The 24916-nt window shown below is 37.3% G+C and overlaps 3 protein-coding genes across 3 annotated transcripts in view; 1 reads left to right on the top strand and 2 right to left on the bottom strand.

Annotated features, from left to right (window-relative positions):
- The window catches only part of LOC140146318 (TRAF3-interacting protein 1-like), a 31982-nt gene extending 17133 nt beyond the window's left edge, over positions 1-14849 (bottom strand). Inside the window, 8 exon segments of the mRNA XM_072168122.1 lie at positions 1539-1622; positions 1891-2004; positions 2006-2230; positions 2958-3098; positions 8152-8264; positions 8822-8870; positions 12099-12167; positions 14468-14849. Of these exon segments, the coding sequence (XP_072024223.1) occupies positions 1539-1622; positions 1891-2004; positions 2006-2230; positions 2958-3098; positions 8152-8264; positions 8822-8870; positions 12099-12167; positions 14468-14590 (918 nt within the window). The 5' untranslated portion in view covers positions 14591-14849.
- A 7303-nt stretch (positions 14850-22152) lies between these two features.
- Positions 22153-22992, bottom strand: LOC140158770 (craniofacial development protein 2-like). The gene has a single exon (XM_072181986.1). It carries the CDS (start codon positions 22990-22992, stop codon positions 22153-22155), a length of 840 nt encoding a protein of 279 aa, XP_072038087.1.
- A 348-nt stretch (positions 22993-23340) lies between these two features.
- On the top strand, positions 23341-23808 carry LOC140158761 (uncharacterized). The gene has a single exon (XM_072181975.1). The coding sequence runs from the start codon at positions 23341-23343 to the stop codon at positions 23806-23808; it is 468 nt and encodes a 155-aa protein (XP_072038076.1).
- Positions 23809-24916: the final 1108 nt, after the last annotated feature.

The raw sequence follows: 24916 nt of genomic DNA, 5'->3' as shown, positions 1-24916 counted from the left end.
CACACACAAAAGGAGCTCATTGAAGAACTATTAATTGTATGGCATAGGCAAAATATTCAAGTAATCGTAACTCTCAAAAGGTTCTACAAGTTGCAGCAATGTGAAATCTGAATGTTCAAATCATTTGTGCAAAGTGGAAAATCTATATATCCCAAACGGCAAACTCTGGTGCTGAAAAACAAATCAAGCATACCCAACCCACCCCACACATTATGTGTCCTACCTCTGTATCATCACACTTTTAAAGAAAACAAGCCATCCGGTTTGATTATAAATGTAACAGAAACAAAATCACGCATAAACATACTGAACCATCAGTGGCATAAATTGTTTTGTTGACATTGAAGGTTAGAGTACAATCTGTCAGGCAAAAAATTGGTAATTTTGAAGCTAAAATGGTCATATCTGAAACAGTGTTGAGCCACCTGTAACAAGACCATGTATTCACAGGTGCGACTGCAGTCTATTGGCATCAATCATCTGGATAACTTCTCCCACTGTAGACCACAAAGAAATGGGCAGGTAGTTTCTAAAATCATCCTTGGGACCCTTTTTGTAAATAGGCACAACATTCCCCTTTTCCAGTCCTTGGGATAAGTTCCTGAGTCCACAGAAAGGTTGAAAATTCTAGCAAGAAAGTTACCAATTACAGGAATAGAGAAAGTGATGCCATCATAAGGGCCTGGAAACTTGGAACTGTCTAGTTTGGAAAGAATTTCCAGCACGTCTGCATGCACCATCCATACTTGGTTGAAAGTAACAACATACCAGGATGGTCAGCAACATGTGTCAATCACATCATTTGGGTCAAAAACAGACTTATCAGCAGTGAAGTTGTCTTTAAAATGGGAGGCACAAATTTGTGCAATCTCAGCAGGATTGGTAATGGTGTTATTATTAATATTATGAGTAAAAAAAGACTGAGGTGAAGCAGACTTCTTTGACTTAAAGGAGTATTTTGTGATCCTAGCATCCTCTATTTATGTCATTTTCATTAGATATCCACGAAAAAACCTATTCCCAAAATTTCTGTTGATTCTAATTTTGCGTTCGCGAGTTATGCATGATTATGTGTATTACACTGCTCCATAGACAATGCGTTGTAATTTCGTTCTGGTGCACCAGAAAAAAATTCAAATTTCACGATATCTTTGCTAAACGAATTAATCTGCAAGAAATATTTTGTACATAAACATTATGTAGTCAGAGGTTTCCAGTGATATAAAAATCTCAACTTTTTTTGAGAAAAGTGGGGGGATGAGGTTGTGGATCACGAAATGCCCTTTTAACAGAAGACCATAATCTTTTGCAATGAATAATGGAAGAATAGACACCCCTGCACCCAAGTCATTGTTAAGATATTGAAATATTTTGATGTGTTTTTGATATTTTGTAGGGCAACATGAGTAAATAATAAAATTCAAAAATCGCGCCCTTGGCGCAACTCGCATACAATCGAAGGTCGTAAAAGATAATCTGATAACAATAGCTTCACAATAGCTATCAATAATACGTTTCCAGTCCCTGTTCATACACACCTCTTCGTCTCCTTCATGATTTTCATTTGGTTGTTGCTGCTCCTCCTGTTCTTTTCTTTTGGCCTCTTCTTCATCTTTTCTTTTCTGTGATACATGATAAATGATTTAACATTGCAATCTCATTTTAACACTGTTGTACGTGAGAACTTAATTATGCTTCAAATAATGAATAATCCCTTTTATTTAATAGTAGCATTTGTAATAAATATCTGTAACAAAAACTACTACATGTAGTACAGAGCAGAAGAAACAAGTAACACATACACTCACCTACCTAAAATATAACCCATGTTTCCCATCTAATATTTTATACTGATAACTATTAATCATAAACTTGTTTCTTTATACGTACCCGTCTTTCTCGCCTTTCTCTGTCCTTCTCTTTTTCCTTGTCTTTGTCTTGCTCTGGCTCATGACCATTTTCCTTTTCTTTATTTCTGTCTTTACTTCTATCCTTTTCTATGTGTATCTTTATCTCTATGTTTGTCTTTGTCTCTTGTCCTTTCTTTATCTTTACTTCGCTCCTTGTCCCTGCTCTTGTCTTTCTCCCGGTCTCTATCTTTACTTCTTTCACGATTTTTGTCCTTTTCTCTATTGCGCTCTTTGTCCCGATCCTTGCTGCGATCTTTTTGTCTGTCTTTCTCCTTGTCTCTACTTGAACTCCTTTCCCGGTTTGAGCTGCTTTTCTTTTCCTGTCAATACCAACATTTAGTTTTGTTACTTAAATGATAACCAGGTATAATGTAGATCACCAATGAACACAAATATGCAACACAATGAACACATGGTAATTATATGGGCACAATAGTCTTTATATAACCTTTTATAATTTATGTGTAATGAATTGGACCTCATGTGCACAACCTTTAACCACAATCAGCTATAACAATGTTGGCACACTTTGGCTGTCTTCTGATGAATCTCTGCCCCAATCCCCCAATTCAATGTTGGACAAAACCATGTTGTGGTCAGGCCCATGAAGCCTTCCAACATTAAAAGATTGGGGTGGTACAGGGCAGAGTTAGCCGGAGTGTCAAGTGTGCCAACTATTTTCAGTGATATTTTTCATATTACATGAGCAAACAGGGCATAGGGCCTACCTAAATGTGACCTGCAATCACTAAATGAGTGTGAAGTCCCAAGTTGGTAGTTTTGAGACATCCTGGCTGCTGATTTTTTGTTGCACATATATGCACAAGCCAGTAGAATATCCTTTGTGAATGGCACCCATTCACAAATGACATACAGTTGGCTCGAACAGGTGTATGTGAAACAAAGAACACTAATGCAGCATCCAGGACATTTACCATTACCATTTGCGACTTTACGCACATTTTGTGGTAGCAGGTCACACAAAAGTCTTTTAATGATATGATTATTTAGTAATGAGCTCTAGTGTTGGGCGACAACAACTCTTACCCTATTTTCCTTGTCTCGTTTATGTTTATCCTCACTGTGCCTATCTTTTCCTTTTTCTTCATCTTTGTGAGGTTTTGGAGGTTTCCCTGAGCCTGGTTTCTCTCCATTAAGTACTTTTCTTACTGCATCTGTACTATCCATCTGTATAAGTTACAAACCACAGAGAAACAAAACTCTTTTTTTACAGAGGAGTTTCTGATTGGCACCCCCACATTTACAACATACATATTTCATCACAACATAATAACATTAAACTTTGGTCAGTACCAAGACATTTTCATTTCTCTTTTAAACATGTCAACATGTCGAATTATGGTATTTGAGCTAAAGCGACTTAATAATGGTCAATAAAGGGTGTCTGATCATTTTGGTAGTTTGCTCCATCTGCAGTGTAGTGCAGTAAGTGGCTTTTAATGGATGATTGTGTTCAAGTTTCAATTTGATTATTTTCAGAATGGTGCATCATACATGGAATAAAGGGCAGCTCGTATAGGCAGCGTACATTATTGTACAAGCTAAACTTCATAACAATAATAATATTATCTGCTTTACATAAGCATGATACACTCTTTATGTCATTTACTCTTTTTTATCACCCTACCAAGTCCCCAAGTTAATTCATTATTGCACTTAGTTTGAGAGGCCGGTTAGTGTAGTGGTCTTCTCACCACTGTGGCCCGGGTTCAATTCCTCGCGGCACCACATGTGAGTTTGGTTGCCGATCCATGCTCGTCCTCGCAGGTTTTTCTCCGGGTGCTCCAGTTTTCCTCCTGCATCTAAAATCGGACCTCTTCCCATGTCCCTGTCCGGTCATATCCGGATGGCGTCCCTTAAATTTAGTAGCCTCTGAGCACTATTGGGATTAGCCTGGCTTTGGCCGAATGTTATAAATAAAATAAATAAATAGTTTCTATGGTCTCCCAGTTAGCTAGCCAGTCAGCATAGTTCCCCTTATGAACTCTGGGATAAAAACTCCACCAACAATAAATTGTATGGTACCACGCTCTAAACAGTCAAATCTGGCCCAGGTATAAGCACCACTAAAAATACATGGGGCCGATATGTGACTTGCCCTTCTAATATCAAAACATTAGCTAGTGATTGAGCGTGTAGTACAACAGCTCTCACACCTCCTCATTGTTTTTTGTTTCTGTGCTGTTTCTGAATGGAATTTTGAACTAATTTTGGAACCAGTTGCTCACTATAACATCTAGCATCTACTGGACATTTTATATGTGATATTTACAAGTGGATTTGTGAGTTTTTTAGCGTTTTTATGTACTCTTGTATAACTTTGAGACTATAATACAGTAATATACATGTATAGGCTATACACATGTATACAACAGAGCCTGGAATTGCTCATCATATTGGGTGACCATGCATGCCCAGAGTAATCCTCCTCAAGGACACTTCATCTCTATTATGGCAGTGATTCAACTTACCTTGCTATTGTGTTGTTTCATCAATGAATATCAAAGTGATCAGTTTACTACATTTATCATAAACAGTGCTGTTAAGAAATCTACTACTCAGTCATGGACTGAGAAACGGTTTGTTGGAAGAAACCTTGCATATAACTCAAACTCAAGCGCCACCTTCCGTTACCAGCTTCTACTTTCTGGTGATATCAATCCCAACCCCGGCCCTTTCAATGACAATAGTGAGTCAGTAAATACACATTCTGGCACTCCAACCTCTGCAGGTAGTGAGCAACATATAATTACTTATAGTCGTGAAGCCCTTTTCAACTTGAACGGAACTTATCGCTTGCCTATTAATGATTGGCAGAAGATCAAAGACCTTGAACTTAATGCTAGTCGTCAACTCGCAGAAAGAAGAACCATTTTGCGTAAGTTTAAACAAGAACAATTCTGACTCTAACATAAGGCCTACATGCGATGTAGAGACATCGGTCCTCAATTGTCACTAGCCTAAGCCAAACCTAAATTTAGATCCAACATCATGCTACGATGCCAACGAAGCTACGGACTGGCTAGATTGTGTTCAACAAGCCAAAGGTCTTCGAATTGCTCACCTCAACATTGTGACCGTTCTTGGAGAATTGAACTGTAAAATTGATATGCTTAGAATGGCACTTGCCAAAAAACCTATTGACATTTTATGTTTAAGTGAAACTAGACTCTCAGTAAAAATAGATTGTAATGAGATTGCTATTAATGGGTATACCATCTACCGTAATAATAGAACACGTAGAGGTGGTGGAGTGGCAATCTATGTTTCTAATGATCTCCAAAGTGTATATAAACCTGATTTTGAAAGTGACAGTATTGAAAGTGTGTGGACTGAAATTCAGTTGCCAAAAACAAAGTCTGTTATTATTGGGTCTGTATACAGACCACCATCATCTAAAGTGGGTTATATGGTGTCATTAAAAAGTCACTTATCTCATGTTGTTGATAATTCTGGCAATAGTGACCTGGTTGTAACAGGAGATTTTAATTTAGATCTTTTGAAACCTGAGAAAGCAAAAGTGGCCAATCAACTTTGTCAGCAGTTTGGATGGCATAATGTCATTAACACCCCTACCCGGATTACTGAAAAAGTGTTTCGTGCCTAGATTTAATAATGGTTTCTAACCAAAATAAGTTGTTTACATTTGGTAATATTGCAACTGGTCTCAGCGACCACAACTTGGTTTATATGTCATACAAAGCATGTCCCATTAAGAGTAAACCAAAGATAATTAAGACTAGGACATACCGTAAATTTGATATTGATTCTTTCCAACAAGATCTGGACAAAATTAACTGGAGGAATTTGTATTCAAGCAGAGATCCAGAAGTGGCTTGGTCAATCTTCAAGGATAATTTCATTCAGGTGGCAGATAGACATGCCCCAAAAGTGGAAATTGTATTAAAGGTAACCTTCCACCATGGTTTAACAAAGATATTTTGTCTTTATCCAATGATCGTGATTTTTCTAAACGAATTGCTCAAAGAAGTGGTAAATCTAGTGACTGGGATGTGTATCGTAATAAGAAAAATGAAACTAATAATGTTATCAAGAATGCTAAGAAATCGTATTACACAGATACAATTGAGCAGAGCAAACATGATGGTAAAAAGTTATGGAAAACAATTAAATCTATTCTTCCATCAAAGACCCGTGAAAGTGTTAATGAAGTTGTTGTAAATGGTAAAAATATTAATGATCCCAAAACAGTTGCTAATGCGTTTAATGTTTTCTTTACTGAAATTGGTAATAAGCTTGCTCAAAACTTTGAGAATGGAGATGGTGATGATGTTTGCAAACCTGTTGATTACTCCACCGTTCCTTTCAAATTTAAGGAAATTGATGAGGATTTCATTCTGAAACAACTTTCCTCACTCCAAACAGGCAAAGCCACCGGCATTGATGACATGAGCGCCCGGCTTCTAAAAGCAGGTGCCAACAAGATCTCTAAACCTCTTGCCTACATTTTAAATCTTACCATCCTCACCACCTCCATTCCCAAGGAGTGGAAAAAGGCAATTGTTTCACCCATATTTAAAGCGGGGAAGAAGTCAGATTGCAGCAATTACAGACCTATTTCGGTCCTTCCTGTCATCTCTAAAATTCTTGAGCGTGCAGTTCACACCCAAGTGTACGAATATCTTCAACATAATGGGCTCTTAACAACTGCGCAATCTGGCTTCAGACCCAAACATTCTACACTTACTGCAATAACTGATGTTACTGACTATATTTTTAACAACATGGATAAAGGTGAAGTTACTGGGGCTGTATTTTTAGATTTAAAAAAGCATTCGACACGGTGTCTCATACTGTTCTCCTTCGCAAACTCTCCTGGTATGGAATCAAAGACACTGAGTTGGGATGGTTTTCAAATTATTTGAAAGGTCGTGAGCAAACAACTCTAATTGATGGTGTGCAATCTGATCCGCAACCAGTAACAGTCGGTGTGCCTCAAGGCTCAATATTGGGGCCCCTTCTTTTTATTTTATTCATAAATGATCTTCCCAACGCAGTCAACAAAAGTAAGGTTGTCTTATATGCTGACGACACTGCAGTTCTGTTTAGTTCAAACAATAAGTCTGAAATTGAGCATGGTTTAAACCAAGATCTAGACCATATTTCTAAATGGATGAACACCAACAAATTAACACTTAATGCCTCTAAAACAAAGGTTATGACTTTTGGAACACACCAAAGAACTAGAAAAATGGGTGACTTGGAAATAAAAATCAATAATGAAACTCTTGAGAATGTGAATGAATTTAAATATCTTGGTATGTGGTTTGACCCGCAACTTAAATGGGATAAGCATATTGAAAAAATGGCTGGCAAAATATCACAAAAACTTGGTGTTTTAAAAAGGTTAAGTTGGTATATTGATCAATACACTCGTAATATTTTATGTAATGCTATCATCTTGCCTCACATCGACTACTGTTGTACAATTTGGTCAACTGCCGCAAGTAAATATATTAATCAGATTCAAGTCTTACAGAACAGAGCAGCCAGACTGACTCTTGGGTGTAAAGTTAGGGATTTACATGTGAAGGATTTGTACAAACAACTCAATTGATGAAGGTAAATCAGCGGGCTGATTATTTTAGAATTATTCTCATGTATAAGTGTATTAATAATGTGGCTCCTGAGTACCTGAGGGACAACATTCACTCACAAATAAACATTCACTCATACAACACTAGATTTGTTGCAAATAAAAATTTTTTCATTCTTCTGTTCATACTGAAACTGGTAAACGTTCCTTCAGGTACTCTGGAACAACAGCATGGAATAACCTCCCTGACAATTTAAAACAAATAAGCAATATTATTAACTTTAAAAAGTCGCTCAAGGAGCACATTTTACAAACCTAACTAGTCTATCCTGTTTATAGTCTCATGTGTTTTAATCTTTTAAATATTTTATGGTATTACTCTGTATATATTATGTAGTTTGTAATTTTATAATATTTATTTGTTTTATATCTTGTATTATTGGTGCAATGACTTTCTAAGTGTATTTTACATTTATTTCCTTGTAAATCATTTGTTTATGTTTTATTGTATCGAGGGCCCCTGTGGAAAGCAGTGCTTGCACTGATCAGGGTTTACCCTCGTTAAAGATGTCATTAAATAAAATAAAATAAAATAAAAATAAAATCTTGCAAATCACCCTCGTTGAAACAAATTGATTTTTGTTTCTCCCAGACAAATCTCACCTTTTTTAGGATAGCATTGGCAATAACTTGTAATAGTTCATTGGTCTTTTCTGGTTCATGACCAGCTACTATTTTCGATGGCCGTACAGATAATGACTTGCCAGTAACCATAACTATATCGCAAAAAAAAAAGAAAAAAAAGGAAATGATGTTAAATGATGAGGACACACACGTGAGAAATCTGTGTAATTTCGAACAGGAACTGTGGATGCCTGCAGTTCCTGAGTGATGTTTCCACATCCAACACACCATAATAGTTGTGCAGCTTGAGTTCAGGTTTGCACAGTTTAAATAGTATAAAACTAGAGGCGAATAAAACTTGACTGTGTGTCTGCATTTGGATAGCAAATTTCCTCCTCAGCTGACGACAATATTGAAGTCCCTGGCCTTGAGTCTAAATAAACAAAGCAACAATAATTTTATGTTATCAATGATTTCTATGTTATTATTACCAAGTGAACAGAGGTCAGAGGAGTTCACAATTTAATGCATAATGATTTCTTTAGATCTGTATGGCAATATTTGCTCCAAGTTGAGGATACATTTTTGCTTGATTTTTAGATGTGTTACAGTTTGTATGCGGGTAGATGTATATATTTTGTAGATCAGTTTTTAAGCTTCACAAAAACAAAAAAAGACAAATTGGTTACAAATTTTATAAAAAACTTACCTGCAACCTCTACTGCTTTTTGGAGGAATGCTATCTTACTTTCTTTATCCTGTAAGAATAAAATTAATTCATTGTGATACATCTCTGAACTAAAGCTAATTAAGGCAATATTGTCGCCCACATTACGCCTAAAATTTCAGGTTTTCACAACATTGTGATTTGCACAGATTCTGTTCTCAAAGCCTCCGGAATAACAAAGGCTTATGGTGTACTGTACACCTTGATAAATTTGTGACTATTTTTGCATTTTTCCCCAAAAATAATAACACACTAGTAACAAAAGTTACATATATACCGGGGCAAAGAATCCAGTCATGGTGGTAACTACACTGGAATTTCAGTGACTCAAGACTTAAGCAGTACATTATTTATGATAAGAAAAGGGGTACCGCTAGAATGTACCTCATTTAGTAACATTATAATGAACCACTTGTCTTGAATCACTGAAATTTCAGTGAAGTAATTGATTCCACGGTGGCCTCAGCGGAACGGGCACTGACTCATAATCGGAAGGTTGCGGGTTCAAGCCCTGGCGACGCCAAGGTAACAAGACTCGCTGTAGAGGAGGTGTAGCGATCTCCCTATAGTAGGGTGGCCACAATGCTAGCTATTGTGTGTACCCCTGCCTACATACACAAATGTATGGTGAAAATGTAACAGATTCTGCAGCAGTTGGAAAACTTTTGGGCATTTTGAATTCCATATAATTTGTCTCCTAGTAACTTCTGTGCAAACCCGACTACCTAATTAGATAGAAAATATTCTGCTCGTAATGAAGGTGAATATAGCATTTTTGTACTGTCACGCATAAAAAAGTTACGCACAAAATAATTTTTTGTCATCAAATAAAACTATTTTCCCAAAGATGTACAATTATGCTATATTCAGTTTTACAATCTAGACCTTCAGAACAAAATCCTGTGCAAAAATCAGACAATTTGGTTGTGTAGTTTAGGAAATACAGGCCTTTGAAGGTCAAAATTGGCACATAATAGCGCCTCAACGGTGAAAATCACATATATTTACCTTAAAAGTCTTGGCAAAAGAGTTATTTTTGTGATTTCAGCCATTTTAAAAATGTTGTAAAGAAGCAAATATAGCAATTATGACCCTGGATTTTTAATATTTGCATAAATGAACATTAAATAAACAAAAGCAATACATCTTGTGCCTTCTTTGGCTTTATTCCCACAATTATCGCTCCGTGAATATGCAAATTTATGACAAAATCAGGATTTTCCTAAAAATGGGGTAAAAATGGCCAATTTTGTGAATCTTTAAAAGGCTGTATCTTCGCAACGGATTGTACGATTGAGTTGATTCAAGAGCTTTTTTAAATCATTTTGCAGCAGGAACAATCCTGACAGAAAAAGTAATTCCAGGGGTGGGTTTGAAATTTTCATGTGACCACCCTACCCTACCTATAGCAGCATTACATGGAGGAGTCTGGCCCAATCGCCAATGAAAGAGAGATGGGCACTCCGATCAGGGCCGTTTGTGGCGGGATGGAATTTTGATAGACCTTTTAAATTGTAGCTCTGTGACTGTTTATTTTATGGATTCTTCATGTTCTTAATATAAACAAGTAAGTTATAGACTACATTCATACGCAAGAAAAAAAGTCCAAAGAATCAACTTGTTGCCACGGTAACACAAATTCATCGATGTGGCGGGACGGAATGATAAACTTCATGTATTTGTGAACACAGTACATTTGTTGAATTTTTATCAAAAGTACATGGGATAAAACATTTGTTTCTAACATTGGTATTAACTTCAACTACCGTATCCTTCTTTTGTTATGGAAGGAATTATAAAATTCACCCCCTCTTTATAGTACGCTCATTCATTTTAGAAATCATGTCATTGTATGGACGGAATGTGGCGTGGGAATTTTGTCCACCATGTCAAAATCAAGAAAAAAAGCAATTGATTCACTTTAAAACTGACAAAATTGTCTTTTCTTTCACTTCCAATGAAAAATTATTGCAAAATATTAACTGAGAAAGAAAATTTTCATCCCTTCCTGAACTTAAAAAAATCTTCTTAAAATGTGGCAGGGCCATGTTTTACACCACGGACCCTGAAAATAGCCTTATTGCTGGCATTCTACCACAAAAGCCCTGAAAAAGAAGAAGTTAAAATGGCTCTGAGTCTAGCAAAGTTGATGAATTCAATTTTTGTGTACTCAGGAATGTTTATTACCATAATAGTTGATATTTTGGAAAGTTTTGACTAAAATTTTCTTTTTCCGTCCCTTCCTGAACGTAAAAAAACCACCTCAAAATGTGGCGGGACGGAATTTTACACATATTTTAATTTATTTCTTTATTTTTGCAAAGTCCACTGACATTTTTTTTAGTACGGTACTGAAATTGACTATACAGAAGACCTTTATAATACCATAAACCAAAAAATGCTATCTTTTTTAAATATGTAGTAACATCAAATTTAGCAATTCCGTCCCGCCACACCAAGAGGGCGCTACATGTGCATTTCATTGCTTGCAGTCCAAATTGACGAGCAAATTTTACTTTTTTTTTGCCGATTCATAATCTTTGGTTAGTAGTCTATTATTCCAGACAAGAAATTCACTCCTGTGACAATTTCTAAATTTTAAGTTGAGTGATGACCATTTTTGGCTCTGGCCCATCACTGTTATGTACAGGATTGTCTCATTTACTTTACTTTACCTTAATTGGATTCCTTGCCCCTAAAATACAATGTATAATACATAACTTTTGTTACCAGTGTGTAATTATTTTTTGAAAAAAAAAGCAAAATCAGTCACAAGATTTATCAGGGGGTGTAGTACCACCTTTATAAGTTCTCTACTGCACAGAATCATTCAACTTTCAATGCTGAAGCCACTTTTGACAATGAATGACCCTTAATTGTTTGTTGAACTAAAAGTGTCCCATTTAACTGCTGAATTAACATTAGATTACAACTGACCGAGCTGCTTTAAATACTCCTATAATTGTCTTCGTTTCAAATTTAGAAAAACTGCCATTGGTCTGGAAATGTAACTTTTGCACCAATGCCAGGGTTGTCACTACACTGGTCGGTGCCGGTCGGTAGTAACCAGCACTCAGGCAGACCAACCGGCACTCAAGGGAATATGAGGACTTGCCAACCGGCACTAAAGTAGAGAAATATTGTACTTTTTACCCTAAAAAACAGCTGGAAAGTGACGCATGAGAGTATTTTGGACAAATATCATGGAAATTTAGCCGGCACTAAATTCAGTCTAGTGACAACCCTGACCAATGCTTACCTTAAAATTCTTTGAATCCATTTCAGAATCATTGTAGAGTCCTTTCATAAAACCAGATTTCTTTACTACCTGAAAAACAAAGCAACAAAGAGGTAATTACATGTATAGCGTTTTAACCACTTTTTGGCTTTTAGACAAAATTGCGCAATTTAGACATTTTCACTTGACCACACCACTCAAGTGATAATTGCGCTATTGCGCTATTTTCAAAAATGGCTTTAGACGTAATTGTGAATTTGACATTTTCACTTTACCTCACCACTCATGTGATAATTGTAGGAGGGAAAATAGTCGTCAGTCATTTTAAATTAAAAAGACCTAAAATTTATTGCCCTTTTCTTGGGCGTAAATAATTATGTTCATCAGACCTAGCAGTTCACACTTTCTTACTTGCCCTGAAGTTTGAGCACTTGAAAATTAAGTTTCGGACGTTACGGTACATTTTCCGTTAACAATCTTGCTCTATTTTTAACATGGACTCTAAGTGATTGTAAATACTTTTAATGTATGCCTCAGGGCAATTATAGATAATGCATGGACATTTTGTATCGGTTGAATGTTTTCAAATTAAGGTGCAGCATTACTTTGGGTCTCACTTTCCGTTAACAGTTTTGTAACATCTGAAAGAATTTGTCTTATAATTATGTGAAGAACAATAACAGCTTTGCATTTTCATTATTAAGTTGAAGTAGACATGACAACAACTAAGTATCTAAATGAAAAATGATTTTACTTCTTCTTGACTTCATGTAAAATGTTGGCCACACAACATTTCCGTTAACAATGGTAACATAACATCCAAATCAAATGTAACATCCGAGACAGAAAGAGTGACATTAATTAGAGGGGAAATGAAAGGGTCAAATGGATTGGAAATCATGGGAAGGCCATAGAAAAAAATTTTTTTGCAAACTGTTTAAAACATGTCAAGTTTGTTTCGGACGTTACAAGGAAAATGTTACAAAACGGAAAGTGAGTCCAATAACAGGGAATTGTAAGAAGATTTTAGAATCAACCATGTATAGGCCTACACTTAACCCGGACACTTAAAGGTAGCTGTGTACTCTCAGACATGCATGTAGTAAAAGTGCAATAACTTTGCAATTATTCGCGCAAGACATATAAAAGTATACATTTTTATAAAGGCAAGACATCAATGAATCTTAATATAAATTTATACATTTGGTGTAAAAACAACACTCAACAGTTATGAAGAAAATCACAAAAAAGTGAGTTTTTGGCAATATTTCTTTGGTGTGCGTAGACCATAGACTATAGCACTAATAGTAAGCAGTTGTACGCATATGATATAGCCTCGCTATACTAAAATGCAGTAAACCTTTGACGAGCGTATTGTAAGGATTCATCGCGTATTTAGTGCGTTGCACGCACTTGTCTCTGATTGGCATCTGAGGCGATCTGTTGTTGCCGAGTGGAAATTTAAGAATGAACTGTGCGCCGTACGCATTGTTAGCGCCGAATTGGCAACATCACGGTAGTCGCGCTCGTCAAAGGTTTGCTGCATTTGACTATAATATGTAGGTAACACAGGCAAACCTTAGTTAACACATTTGCTGGTCAGCCAAATTCGCCGACAATGTCAATGCATTTTTACATAGAAATTTAAAACTTGTGCCCGAAGAAACAAACCTACATAAATATGTTTTCTATACTTCACTTGACCCAAATATATGATTTTTTATGGTGATAAGTCACCCGCACATGGAATTTTAGAGGATTTTGATAGCAGTTCCATTAAAAAAGCTGCTATCGCCATGAGACTAAGATCTAGAAACACCCCGAAATGCCGCGTTTTGGGGAATTTTGCTAGCTGAATCTTTTTGATGAAAGTCAGTCTTTGACAAGATGTAACTTTGCTACGGAAAGTGCTATGAAAAAAAGGTTTTCAGTTTTGGTTTTGTTTACTCAAGGGCTTTAATTTGATATATAAAATGATGCAGTTTGATGGCAAATTTGAATTCACCTAGCATACCTATAATATGGACGCGGTGTAGAGTCAGTAGCGTTGTACGCGCGTGTATTAGCATGGTTAGTCGCGGAGTAACAAGCGTCGTTGAATGTTCCACGAAGGCACGATGTATAGCAAATGTGTTATTAAGGTTTACCTGGCATACCTACATATCATGCCTGGACCGGTCATGCAATTCTGAGTGAATCTCACGCATATGAATTCGGCAAGATTTGGACAGAAACTGACAGGCCATTGGCATTGCACATACATACAAACATCCAAATACCCATACAACTTTTCCCTATTCACAATGATACATGGATAGTCATGATAGTAGACAATGGTAGAGGTGAGATGACAATTAAAAATACATGAATTACATCTATTTACAACTTACTTCTGTAATGATATCGTGTAGATATCTGAATGGAGGCTTCTTTAGTAGTTTCTCAGTTAATGGTGGTTTGTCGATTATTTTTCCCAGTTTACTCTGGGTTTCTTTAACAAAGTCCTCACCCATTATGAACTCTTAACTGCAGTTCACATAAGAGTGGCTAAAAAACGATCAAAATATGAATTTTATCCTCATTTTCTCGGCACTAAAATCATCGTTTTGAATAACAGTGTATGTCATCTCGTTAGTAACGCAGACGCTAATTCGGGTTTCTAGATCAAGAATATTTTCCTGGAATTCACCAAATTCATATTTTAATCAAAACAATGACAAGAAAATCAAAATGATAATAATATCTTTTATTCGAAGGATTTTTGTAGTATTTATGTTGTACTCAACAGCACGGTCTTACAAAATGAAGACGACAAATTAGCAGTAAAAAAATTATTCTTATTTTAAACACTCTTGGCAAAATTGGCGAATCGCGAAATACAGGAATTCAATCCCAGAATGCTTTATGCTGTTTATGCACGACACCGTCAGACAGGTCCTGGCATGCAAAAAAAATTGTTTAAAGATAAATAAGAATGGTGAGAGCTTCATTTATTTAGATTCGGACATTTTCTTGACTATTTCTTGACTTTTCTTAACTATTTCTTTATTGTAAAGAAATAGTTAAGAAAAGTCAAGAAATCACGGTCAAGAAAATGTCGGAATTGCGAATCTGAACTAAATCTTGACAAATGAACTTCCGAGAAGCTGAGAGAGAGAGAGAGAACTTTAAATAAAAAGGAATGGGCGGGCGCCCAATGCATGCGGGTATTTGGGGGGGCTTTTGGGGCGCCAGCCCCCCGGGGTAAAAGCAGGGGGCGGCGAAAATGAAGGGGCGGCGGAAGAAGAAGGGGCGGCCAAAAGAGGGGCGGCAAAAACGAAGGGGCGGCAAAAAGAATTAGTAAATAAAAAGGGCGGAAAAATTTGATAAAGCAAGAAATTTTTTGAAAAAACGGTACTATACATCATTATGTGCTGGTTTTAGGGCGCTGAGGGGGTTCTTGAAATGACAAATGGTTCTTGTTGGAACATCACATCTCCAAAGAACCTTTTAAGGCATAGGCCTATTCTTGAAAAGGGTTCTAAATAGCAAAATGTTGGTTCTATATGGCTATAGGGTTCTTCCCGCGAGAACCATAATTTTAAAGACAACGGGTTCCAGACTGTCAACACACACCTATGTTGCAATAATATACCTACACATGATAAATGAGTTTTAAATCAAATGTTTTTGTATTTTATCCTTTTGAACAATACTGTCTATAAAAAGTGAGCTTACTAGTTATTTTCTTTTCCTTAATTTATTTGATATACCCCGGTAGGCCTACCTATATAGTTCAATGATACACTGGTGAGAATTTCAATTAATTATTCCTGCTGCGTACTATGACGATATGTAGTGTGCAGTAGGCTAAAGCGGCCATCTAGCAAGTTCACATGTTGACACCATAGAATATAATTATATTCTGCTTTTTAAACTTTTACCCCATAATTTCCCCCATTCTTCAAGCCATGCCTTTATCGGGGGCTAATTTATCGTTTAAGCTTCTTGGATGTATACATATTTCGCGGTTAGTGGTTCTTTGTTGCCCTCCCATGCTGCAGTTACTGTCCGTTTTCCTATACACAATACACAGTGCTCTCACCATTGACGCGTGACCTCTAAAATGATGTATGTTGGAAGAATGGGCACTTGACTAGTTAACATCACTGTGTGAAAAATAACCAGCCAATATTTAAAGTATTCTCCAAAGTATTCTCCAAAATTCTAGCAAATATATTTCTCTAACATGACCTAAAATTACAGCTAGGTTAGATGTTCAGAAGGGGTCGCACTTTCGTAGAATATGAGTGAGCAAAGCATAGCTAGCTCATAGCTAGCCAACTCCCCGTGTTAATTGAATGGAGATTTGACCGAAAATATTGAGCTATATTGGTAACGGACCGCTCCGTTCTGAAGGATGCCACAAAAACGGTACAAGCTACATTTAAAGTATTCTATGAAATTCTAGAAAATATAGTTTTGTAACATGTCCTAAATTTTTAGCTAATTTAGGTGTTTGGAGAGGGTCGCACTTTTGTGTTTTAGGAAGGATATGTAAACGACAAATAACACCAAAAATATGAAGAAATTATTTCCAAACCGTGTTAAGTCAACAATCATTATGTTGCTCATTTTCAAGAATGCTGGTTAACAAAAAGCAGGCCACTGTCTCATTTCGTGAACAAAGGTCCACATACCATTGTTTCCTTCCGTTTCCTTTATAATCGGTTACCCAACTGAAGCTATAATACCAGCTTTATTGCGATATCGCACATGTAAAACAGACACATGTGCACAACCAGAGAAGATCCGATTTAATCAGTTGAGCTGTTTCAATGAGTGTTATCTTGGTTTAATAGCTTTTAATGGGGTTTAAGTCCTGCAAAGGTCGAGATGAATTCTACTGTAGACATGACTGCATCATGCAAAGAAGCTTCTTTCTAGAACCCATTAAAAAAGGTTCCATCAAGAACCTGTAGGGTGCTCCCAGTGGGACAAACTGCAAGAACCATTAATGGTTCTTGAAAGAACCATTAAGGTGCTTAATAGAACCTGAATGGGTTCTAGATAGAACCCTGTTTCATGGTTCTTTATAGAACCTCCACAAAAGGGTTCTTAAGTAGAACCTTACATGGTGCTCCCCACGGGACAAGCTTTAGCACCTTTTATTTTATGGTTCTAAATGGAACCTTTTTTTCTAAGAGTGTATGATATGATGTGCTGAAATCCGGGGGGGGGGGGCACTCCCACTTTGGACGTGACGCGTAGGCCTAGGGAAGACCCCCAAAGACCCCATTACCATCACATGCTCTGTCACTATTTTAAAGACCTACCCTAAATATTTCCATCTGAACAGGAACGAGTCGTCGTCTATCACTGAATTTCGAGGTTTCTTTTGGAGCTTTTTGGCTCTCACTCAAAGACCTCATTAAAAAAAAGTCATATTCTCACTCAATGCCCCCTAATTTAGATCCAAACGGCCCCTCTCTCACCCAATGACCCCATCATTACTATCACAATGCCAAAAATCATGCTCTCATGAGCTCTCAGGCTTGCAATGACACTAAATCTTTTTCCGCCATGGGTTAATTCTGAATTGACACTTAAAGGAGTATTTCGTGATCCTAGCATCCTCTTTTTATGACATTTTTCAGTACATATCCACGAAAAAAGCATATTCCCAAAATTTCAGTTGATTCCGATATTGCGTTTGCGAGTTATGCATGATTATGTGTATTACACTGCTCCATGGACAATACGTTGTAATTTCGTTCTGGTGCACCAGAACGAAATTCAAATTTCACGATATCTTTGCTAAACGAATTAATCTGCAAGAAATAATTTGTACATAAACATTATGTAGCCAGAAGTTTCCAGTGATATAAAAATCTCAACTTTTTTTGAGAAAAGTGGGGGGATGAGGCTGTGGATCACGAAGTGCCCTTTTAATTTACAGGGTGTACTTGGGTCCCGGGCTTGGGTCCAATCTCTATCATCAAAGTATATCTTTCTAAATATAATGATTATTTTTCTAGATTTGTGTTTTAGTGTTTCATATTTGAAAGAACTAATGTTTAATTGCAACATTTCGAAACCACAAACCCAAACTGGGTGCTATGATGTACGGTACAAGATTGGGCTACGAGTATGCATTTTACCAAGTTGGCAATAGGTATTTCCTTCATGTTGCCAATGCATGACTTTCTTTATTATACTCAAAAACGGATTTTATTACACTAGAAAGTTGTTTACGTGCATAAATATAGACTCCTTCACAGCCGGTTTCTGTCGTGTATGTTTGCGACTGAGCCACATGCAGACTGGGTTGCCAGGACTACCAGGACAAAGTATCTGTTTTGACTATAACAGTGTAAATATGAGCACGGTCTGGATTTGGCCTCCTATCAGCTTTACTGATAACATGGCTAATTGGAAATCTGAAAATAATTATTGTAAACAGATAATGCTCTGTGGTTATATATGGATGGAAACTTAGGAAATTGCTATTAATGAAATAATTAATATAATAAACATGCATTTTGTCAACGATGAAAATCCGTTCACAAATAAGGTTTTTTAGGAACCATTTGACAATAAACATTTCGCACCCCTGCTGATCCAGGCTACTGATAAGCTGTCAACAAGCATGGACAAGTAAAGTGTGGCCAATAATTCAACAATAGGCCTAATAATGAGCATTAATCTGACCATTCCCTGATCTGACCAGACAGGAACCAATCTGGGTATAAATAGTGCAGGTGCCCAGGCTAGGCTACTACCAACACTAATTGATGTTGGGAGTGACACTAGTCGTCGGGGAGGGGGGGGTGTAAATACCAGTAATTGGGGTAGATAGTGGCTTTGGTTTTATAGAGTTTGGTAGAGCAATTGGGCAGGTTAGTAGTAACAATTATAATCAACACATTCAGAAAATAAAGATTGAATTGAGCCAGGGAACCCCTGGGATTGAGTAATCAGTCTTTTGATTTATGTGATTGTAACTACCAGTAAACTATACATTGCGAATAAATATATCTTAAATAAAATACCATGCTTTTAATGGATTTTAACTGTAATTTACTAAATATTGGTAAATTGTAAAACACAGAAAAGGTAAAAGGACATAAATTTGGAGTTATGAATAAAAGAGTTGAGAGAAATTTGAAGGAGTTAGATTGTTATGGACATGATGGGTTAGTAAGCGGAAAAGGTCAGGTCAAGGTCATCCGAGGTGAATTGAGTATATATTATATTGTCAGATTGTGGATAACAATTCTGCCCAAAATTGTTAAAGGTCATTTGAGGTCGACTTGTGTTGGATTGTCAGAATGTTCAAAGTGGTGTTAAGCGCATTTGATGTCAACTGAGCATCTGAATTTCTGAATCAGTCTAAATTTCATAAAACGTGGTGCAAGTAATCACAATTAGGCCTTAAGCGTCAAAACATCAAGGTCATATCAAGGTTAACAGTTACTGATAATAGATAGTTGGATTGTCATGAAACTTGGTTGATATGAAATACCTTAAGCAGCAAACATTCTTAAGGTTGTCTGAATATAGATTGTTGGATTGTTGTAAAACTCAGAGGATGTAATTTCAATTGAGCCGTTTGTTACAAGTATGAATTAAATGTAGACCAATTTAGCATACATTTTTCAATTCAGCTTTCGACATGAAAATTTTGAGTATTTCCTAGTATGTCATTGGTGGTATTTACCAATAAATGCCAATATTTCGCACCCGGTTAGTTGTGCCAAACATTCAAATTTACTAGCATTCCAAGTACTTGCAATGCAAAATTATGAAACATGATCTTCATCCATGGCATTGTCTTTTTAAAGACATTTCTTGTTATATTTTGCTCTCACCGGATGCCCCTTACTGGCCAGCCCTACACCTATATCCATTGCATATTGAAGTGCCACCCCCGGGGCCGAAATGTAACCGTTTGGGTACACTTTTTTTCTTTAAAACAATAATGTAACATTAGCATAGTAAACAAAGAAAGATTAGGAAAAGCAAAGCATATTTATTGCAGTGAGAGAGGTGTAAAATCGTTCCGGTACTGCATGGGATGGAAGAGGGTTGGTTTCAAATAAAAAGGAATAAAGATCTTACCATTTCGGTTACTATTGTGTGAAGTGCCCTGAGTAATTTAATTTGGTGATTTATCTTTGTTTACAAAGTTATATGAGTGATGACATTTTGGGGGAATTCCCCTCTCAAATTGAGCAAAACAAGTTGAATCATATCTAATTTGGAATATTTGTAAACCCCCTGAGGTTGTAAAGTGAAAGTGATGTAATGGAATTCCCTAAGGAAGTGATATAATGAGAGAGGTTAATGTTATAATTAAGGCTTGGGAATTCCCAAGATCACATTTGGCTATTAATACTTGGAATTTCTCATTGCTTGATATATAAGTAAATGTAAACACAATTATTGTCACAGTTTATAGTGTTGATCTGGGCTAGCTAGCTAATATGCTTACAGTCCAATTCCTTCAAAGAAAGGAAATTGCAAACCAGAAATATTTTATGTAGTCAAAGTACTACTATTTACCAGTGTTGTCGGAGAAGATCTAGAATACGTCAAAGAACGTACTTCTTCCAAGAAAGGAATATATATTCTTCTGTCGACTTGCTGAAGTCTGGTGTTTTGATTCAACGCAACTGTCAATATAAGTGGGGACAACGGCATCGCAGTCCTGCTTCCTGAAGATATTGTGTGAAAGGTGGAAATAGCACCAAGTTATTTAGGCGTTTGGAGAACGGCGCAAGGAGATAAGAGTTTTGTGTGAGGATTTTATTCGAAAGGATATTTATCAATGCAAGTGTACAAAGGACTTCGCTGATTTTCGCAGGACAAGTGAATAAGGATATATTACATCAGTCGTCCAGAACATTGCAAGAACTTTATGATCACCAAGAAGAAGAATGCTGGCTAAGTACTAAATAGTTAAAGAGTGATTATATTAATTTGATTATTGTGTATGTGCATTTGTTGTCATATATTGTACCAATCATAACGTGCTTTCAATTAAAGACTCAGATTTTTGTTAGCTTAAACAAACAGTGTATTTGTGTTGTGCATTCGTGTGAGTTCGGGTAAAAGGTGATTTTGGCCTTGAGTCAAGTACGACTCGTAACAATTGTTAGGAATCATGTTTGTAAAGGTAAATGACCTGCTTAAATACTCCAGAAGTAAAGTTTGATCCTTGATCTGACTGTATGGACTTGGGGAGCCCCACAAATGTGAAGAACTTGGTTAAACCCCCATTTTTTTGATGCAAACTGACTTGGCAATACCATCTTCTCCATAACTCTTGTCTTCCTTAATAGCCATCTTTGCTTTCTGGTATTCCTCCATATCAAAAGCATCTGTTCTGATGGGTAGTTCATGACATATAGTTGGTATATCCTCATTTTCCATTGTCACTTGTGGTGGATTCCCTAGTAGGTTCTTGAAATGGTCATGCCATTTCTTCAGTCTTTCTTCTTTGTTGTAATCCTTTAGTCTTCCACTCCTTGCCTTTTTCCTACCACTAAAACAATTGATGATACCCCATGCTAGCTTATGTCTGTGGTTCAGATTGGCCTCTTTATATTCCTTCAACTTGTTCTCTATGAACTCCCTATTTGCTCTTTCATATACCTGGTCTAGTGCATCCTTGCTCTGCTCAAATTCTAAATTAGTATCTTTGGTATTCTCTTTGACATGTCTCTTGTTGACTTCTGTTAGGTGTTGTCTAGCTTGTTCTACTCTTGAGTCAAAGCAAAGTGCTTTTCTTTGCTTCTTTGGCAGTTTAGGCATTACTTTTTCAGCAGCCTCCTTGTTGGCCTGAATCAGGTAATTATATTTTTGTGTTTGGTCTGCACAAGTATCATCAGATAAAACAGAATATCTGTTTTTAATCTCCAGAGTAATACCTGTCCTGAAGTTCAGGGTCTGTTGCTAGTTTGGCCCAATCATATTTCACTCTCTTTGAAGGTGATTTGTTGTTGGCTCTTAGACTGAGTCGGATGTTTGCAGTCAATATCCTATGATCTGAACCTGTGCTTGCGAAAGAGTTGTAGGCATGTGTATTAATTACTCAATTCTTCCACTTCTTCCTGATTAAAACATAATCCCGTTGTGCTCTGAATCCATTCGGCAGCACACATGTCCAACGTTTTGACTTCTTCTTCTGAAATGTGGTATTGGTGATGATAAGGTTGTTCTCCTGTGCAAACTCAAGTAGGAAGTCTCCGTTTCTGTTTCTGTTTTGGTGGTATGCAAATTTTGCATCATCCAGTCCAATTCTTGCATTAAAATCTCTTGCAATTATCAACACGTTATGAGCAGGTACAGATTTTGTAGCTGCATTCAGCTGTTTGTAGTGTTCTTCAACATCTTCTTCATCCGAGACGTTCGTTGGTGAGTAGGTAGTAATTATGGTAGTCTTTGGATTTCCACCCAGTGTAACTTGTAAAATTCTTGATGTTATGAATCTGACAGATAACATTGCTCTCTTAGCTGATGAACTAAGAAGAATGCCCACTCCACCTATTGATGCTCCTATCTTGTTTCTGTAGGCAGAGGCTGTTATCAGTTGGAAACCTTCTTGGAGATCTTCAAATTGGAGTTCACTGTTGTCGCTGTGAACTATCCTGTGCTCCTGGATAGCAAGTACTTCAATTCTGTATTTCTTGGCTAATACACATAGTTCAAGTTGTTTGTGCGGGTTTTTCAATGTCCTTGTATTCATTGTAGCAATATTAATTGGTTTCTTACATTTCAGAAATTGGGCTCCCCTGCTGATTCCGCCATCAGTTGCCACGTTTCCAGTTGGATTTGAGGTACCAACGTCATGACTTCCACAATTGATGTGAAGGGCTTCACCAGCAGGAAGATTTGCAGGGGCTTTAACCCTGGTGCTTTTAGTTTTCGCCATCATAATGTCTTTCATTTGCTAAATACTGTTGATGATCGCAACTCCTATCAACAGGTGTCCAGTGGCCGTTGAGAATGAAAAAAAGATTCCTTCTTCATCCGCCCTCAGCACTTGCTGCTTCTGTCAAGTTATGGAGAAGATGGTATTCCACCAGATGTGATCAAGAGATGCAATATTGACATAATCATACTTGATTTTTGCAATCAAGTACTACTAAACCGACAGAAACCTAACTAGTGGTCCATCTTGAACCTCATCCCAGTACCTAAGAGCGGCGATCTCAGCCTAACAGCCAGCTACAGGGGAATGATAAGCCTAAGCTCAATAGTTGCTAAAACATTCAACAGGATGCTCTTGAACAGGATCAGACCACACCTTGATGATAAGCTCAGACAGAATCAATGTGGCTTTAGAGAAAAGAGATCGACCACTGAGCAGATTCTGGCCTTGAAAAGGATTATTGAGGGCATTGAAGAAAAGAACCTCTCTGCAGTGGTAACATTTATTGATTTCAAAAAAGCTTTCGATACCGTCCACAGAGGGAAAATGATCAAGATCTTGAAAGCTTATGGCATCCCAGATATCATTGTGAATGCAATTGAGAACACCTACCAGGGTACAGAGGCTAAAGTGACGACCCCAGATGGTGACACAGATGAATTTGAAATTTTAGCAGGTGTGTTACAAGGTGATACGCTGGCACCATATCTGTTCATCATCATCCTAGACACAGTGGCAGAAATTGAGACCAGCATGCAGGACAGGCGGTTATGGCGAGCCATCATTGATGCCCGACAGCAAGAGTCGACGGAGTAAGAGTAAGACTTGGCAAGATATAAAAACGTGTCCTATATAGATGGATTCTATGGACTATAGGCTACATCCCTAAGGTGGACACGTTTTGAAATCAGCTGCACAGGGGGTGTTATGGGGGGTCAAAGTTTGCCCCCTGAAAACCCATTTTTGCAGCGTAATACATAATATAGTGCAATATAATGTGACAAAATCACCTTTAATTTGCACAAAGATTAGTAAATTAATGATTAAAATTATGCCATACATTTTGATTGGAATGGGCCACCATGTTGGGGTGTATGTGTGGTGGGGGGCCCCTCTGGATAATGGGTGGGAGTTATCAGATGAAGTAGAGATGCGCATATGGCATGTGTGGTATCATATTTCGTTAAATTTTGCAATCAATACACTGATCTGATGTGCTGTTTCACATTCTTTCCATGTTTTTGGATAGATAACAAGCAGCTAGATCCCCTTCACCATTCACGTTCTTATAGACCCACTCCTACTGTATAATTGACACCTTTTTCTATCCTGAGTACCCTCTGCCTAGTAACAGAGACCCGAGGCCATTGACCTTACCCAACCCAGTCCTTGACCCAGCTAGCCATCATCAGTGGCGTGTCGGGGGGGTGCTTTGCGGGTTGAAGCCCCCCGCACTTTGTTAAAACCCAGGGGTCACTCCCATTGTGGCCTGTACACCATCTGCGATAATGAAAACGCGTAAAAAGGGTCGTTTTTCGTGTTTAGGGTGTCTAAAACATGACAAAAGGGTAGCAAAATTGCAATTATTATTGATTATTGATTGATTGGATTAGTCGTCCGTAGTGGGCAATTCGGTCGCTCATTGGATCAATATTATCAGGTGGTAATAAATTTGCATTGGACAATAGATTACTATATAATGGTTTAGTACTGCATATATCGGTTTAGGCTCGGTTTAATCTTCAATAAGCGGGTTTATGGCTGGAAAGGTCACGGTGAATTCGCCGTGGACGTACGTGCACTATGGTTCCACTGTATCATCTTGCTAGTTTTGCTGAGGCTGACCAAAACCTCACAGATGACGTCATTGACCAGGCGCGGCAGTTGTTCATTTCAGTCTACTCTTCCAGCAAAGACATCGCCC

Source organism: Amphiura filiformis, chromosome 1, assembly GCF_039555335.1.
Source record: "Amphiura filiformis chromosome 1, Afil_fr2py, whole genome shotgun sequence".
Lineage (NCBI taxonomy): Eukaryota > Metazoa > Echinodermata > Ophiuroidea > Amphilepidida > Amphiuridae > Amphiura > Amphiura filiformis.
The sequence above is the reverse complement of the archived record's forward strand: the minus strand, read 5'-3'. Positions and strand labels throughout refer to the sequence as shown.

Excerpts from the sequence above, each read along its gene's own strand:
- LOC140158770 (XM_072181986.1), bottom strand. The coding sequence starts at position 22,992 with ATGGCGAAAACTAAAAGCACCAGGGTTAAAGCCCCTGCAAATCTTCCT.
- LOC140158761 (XM_072181975.1), top strand. The coding sequence starts at position 23,341 with ATGCTCTTGAACAGGATCAGACCACACCTTGATGATAAGCTCAGACAG.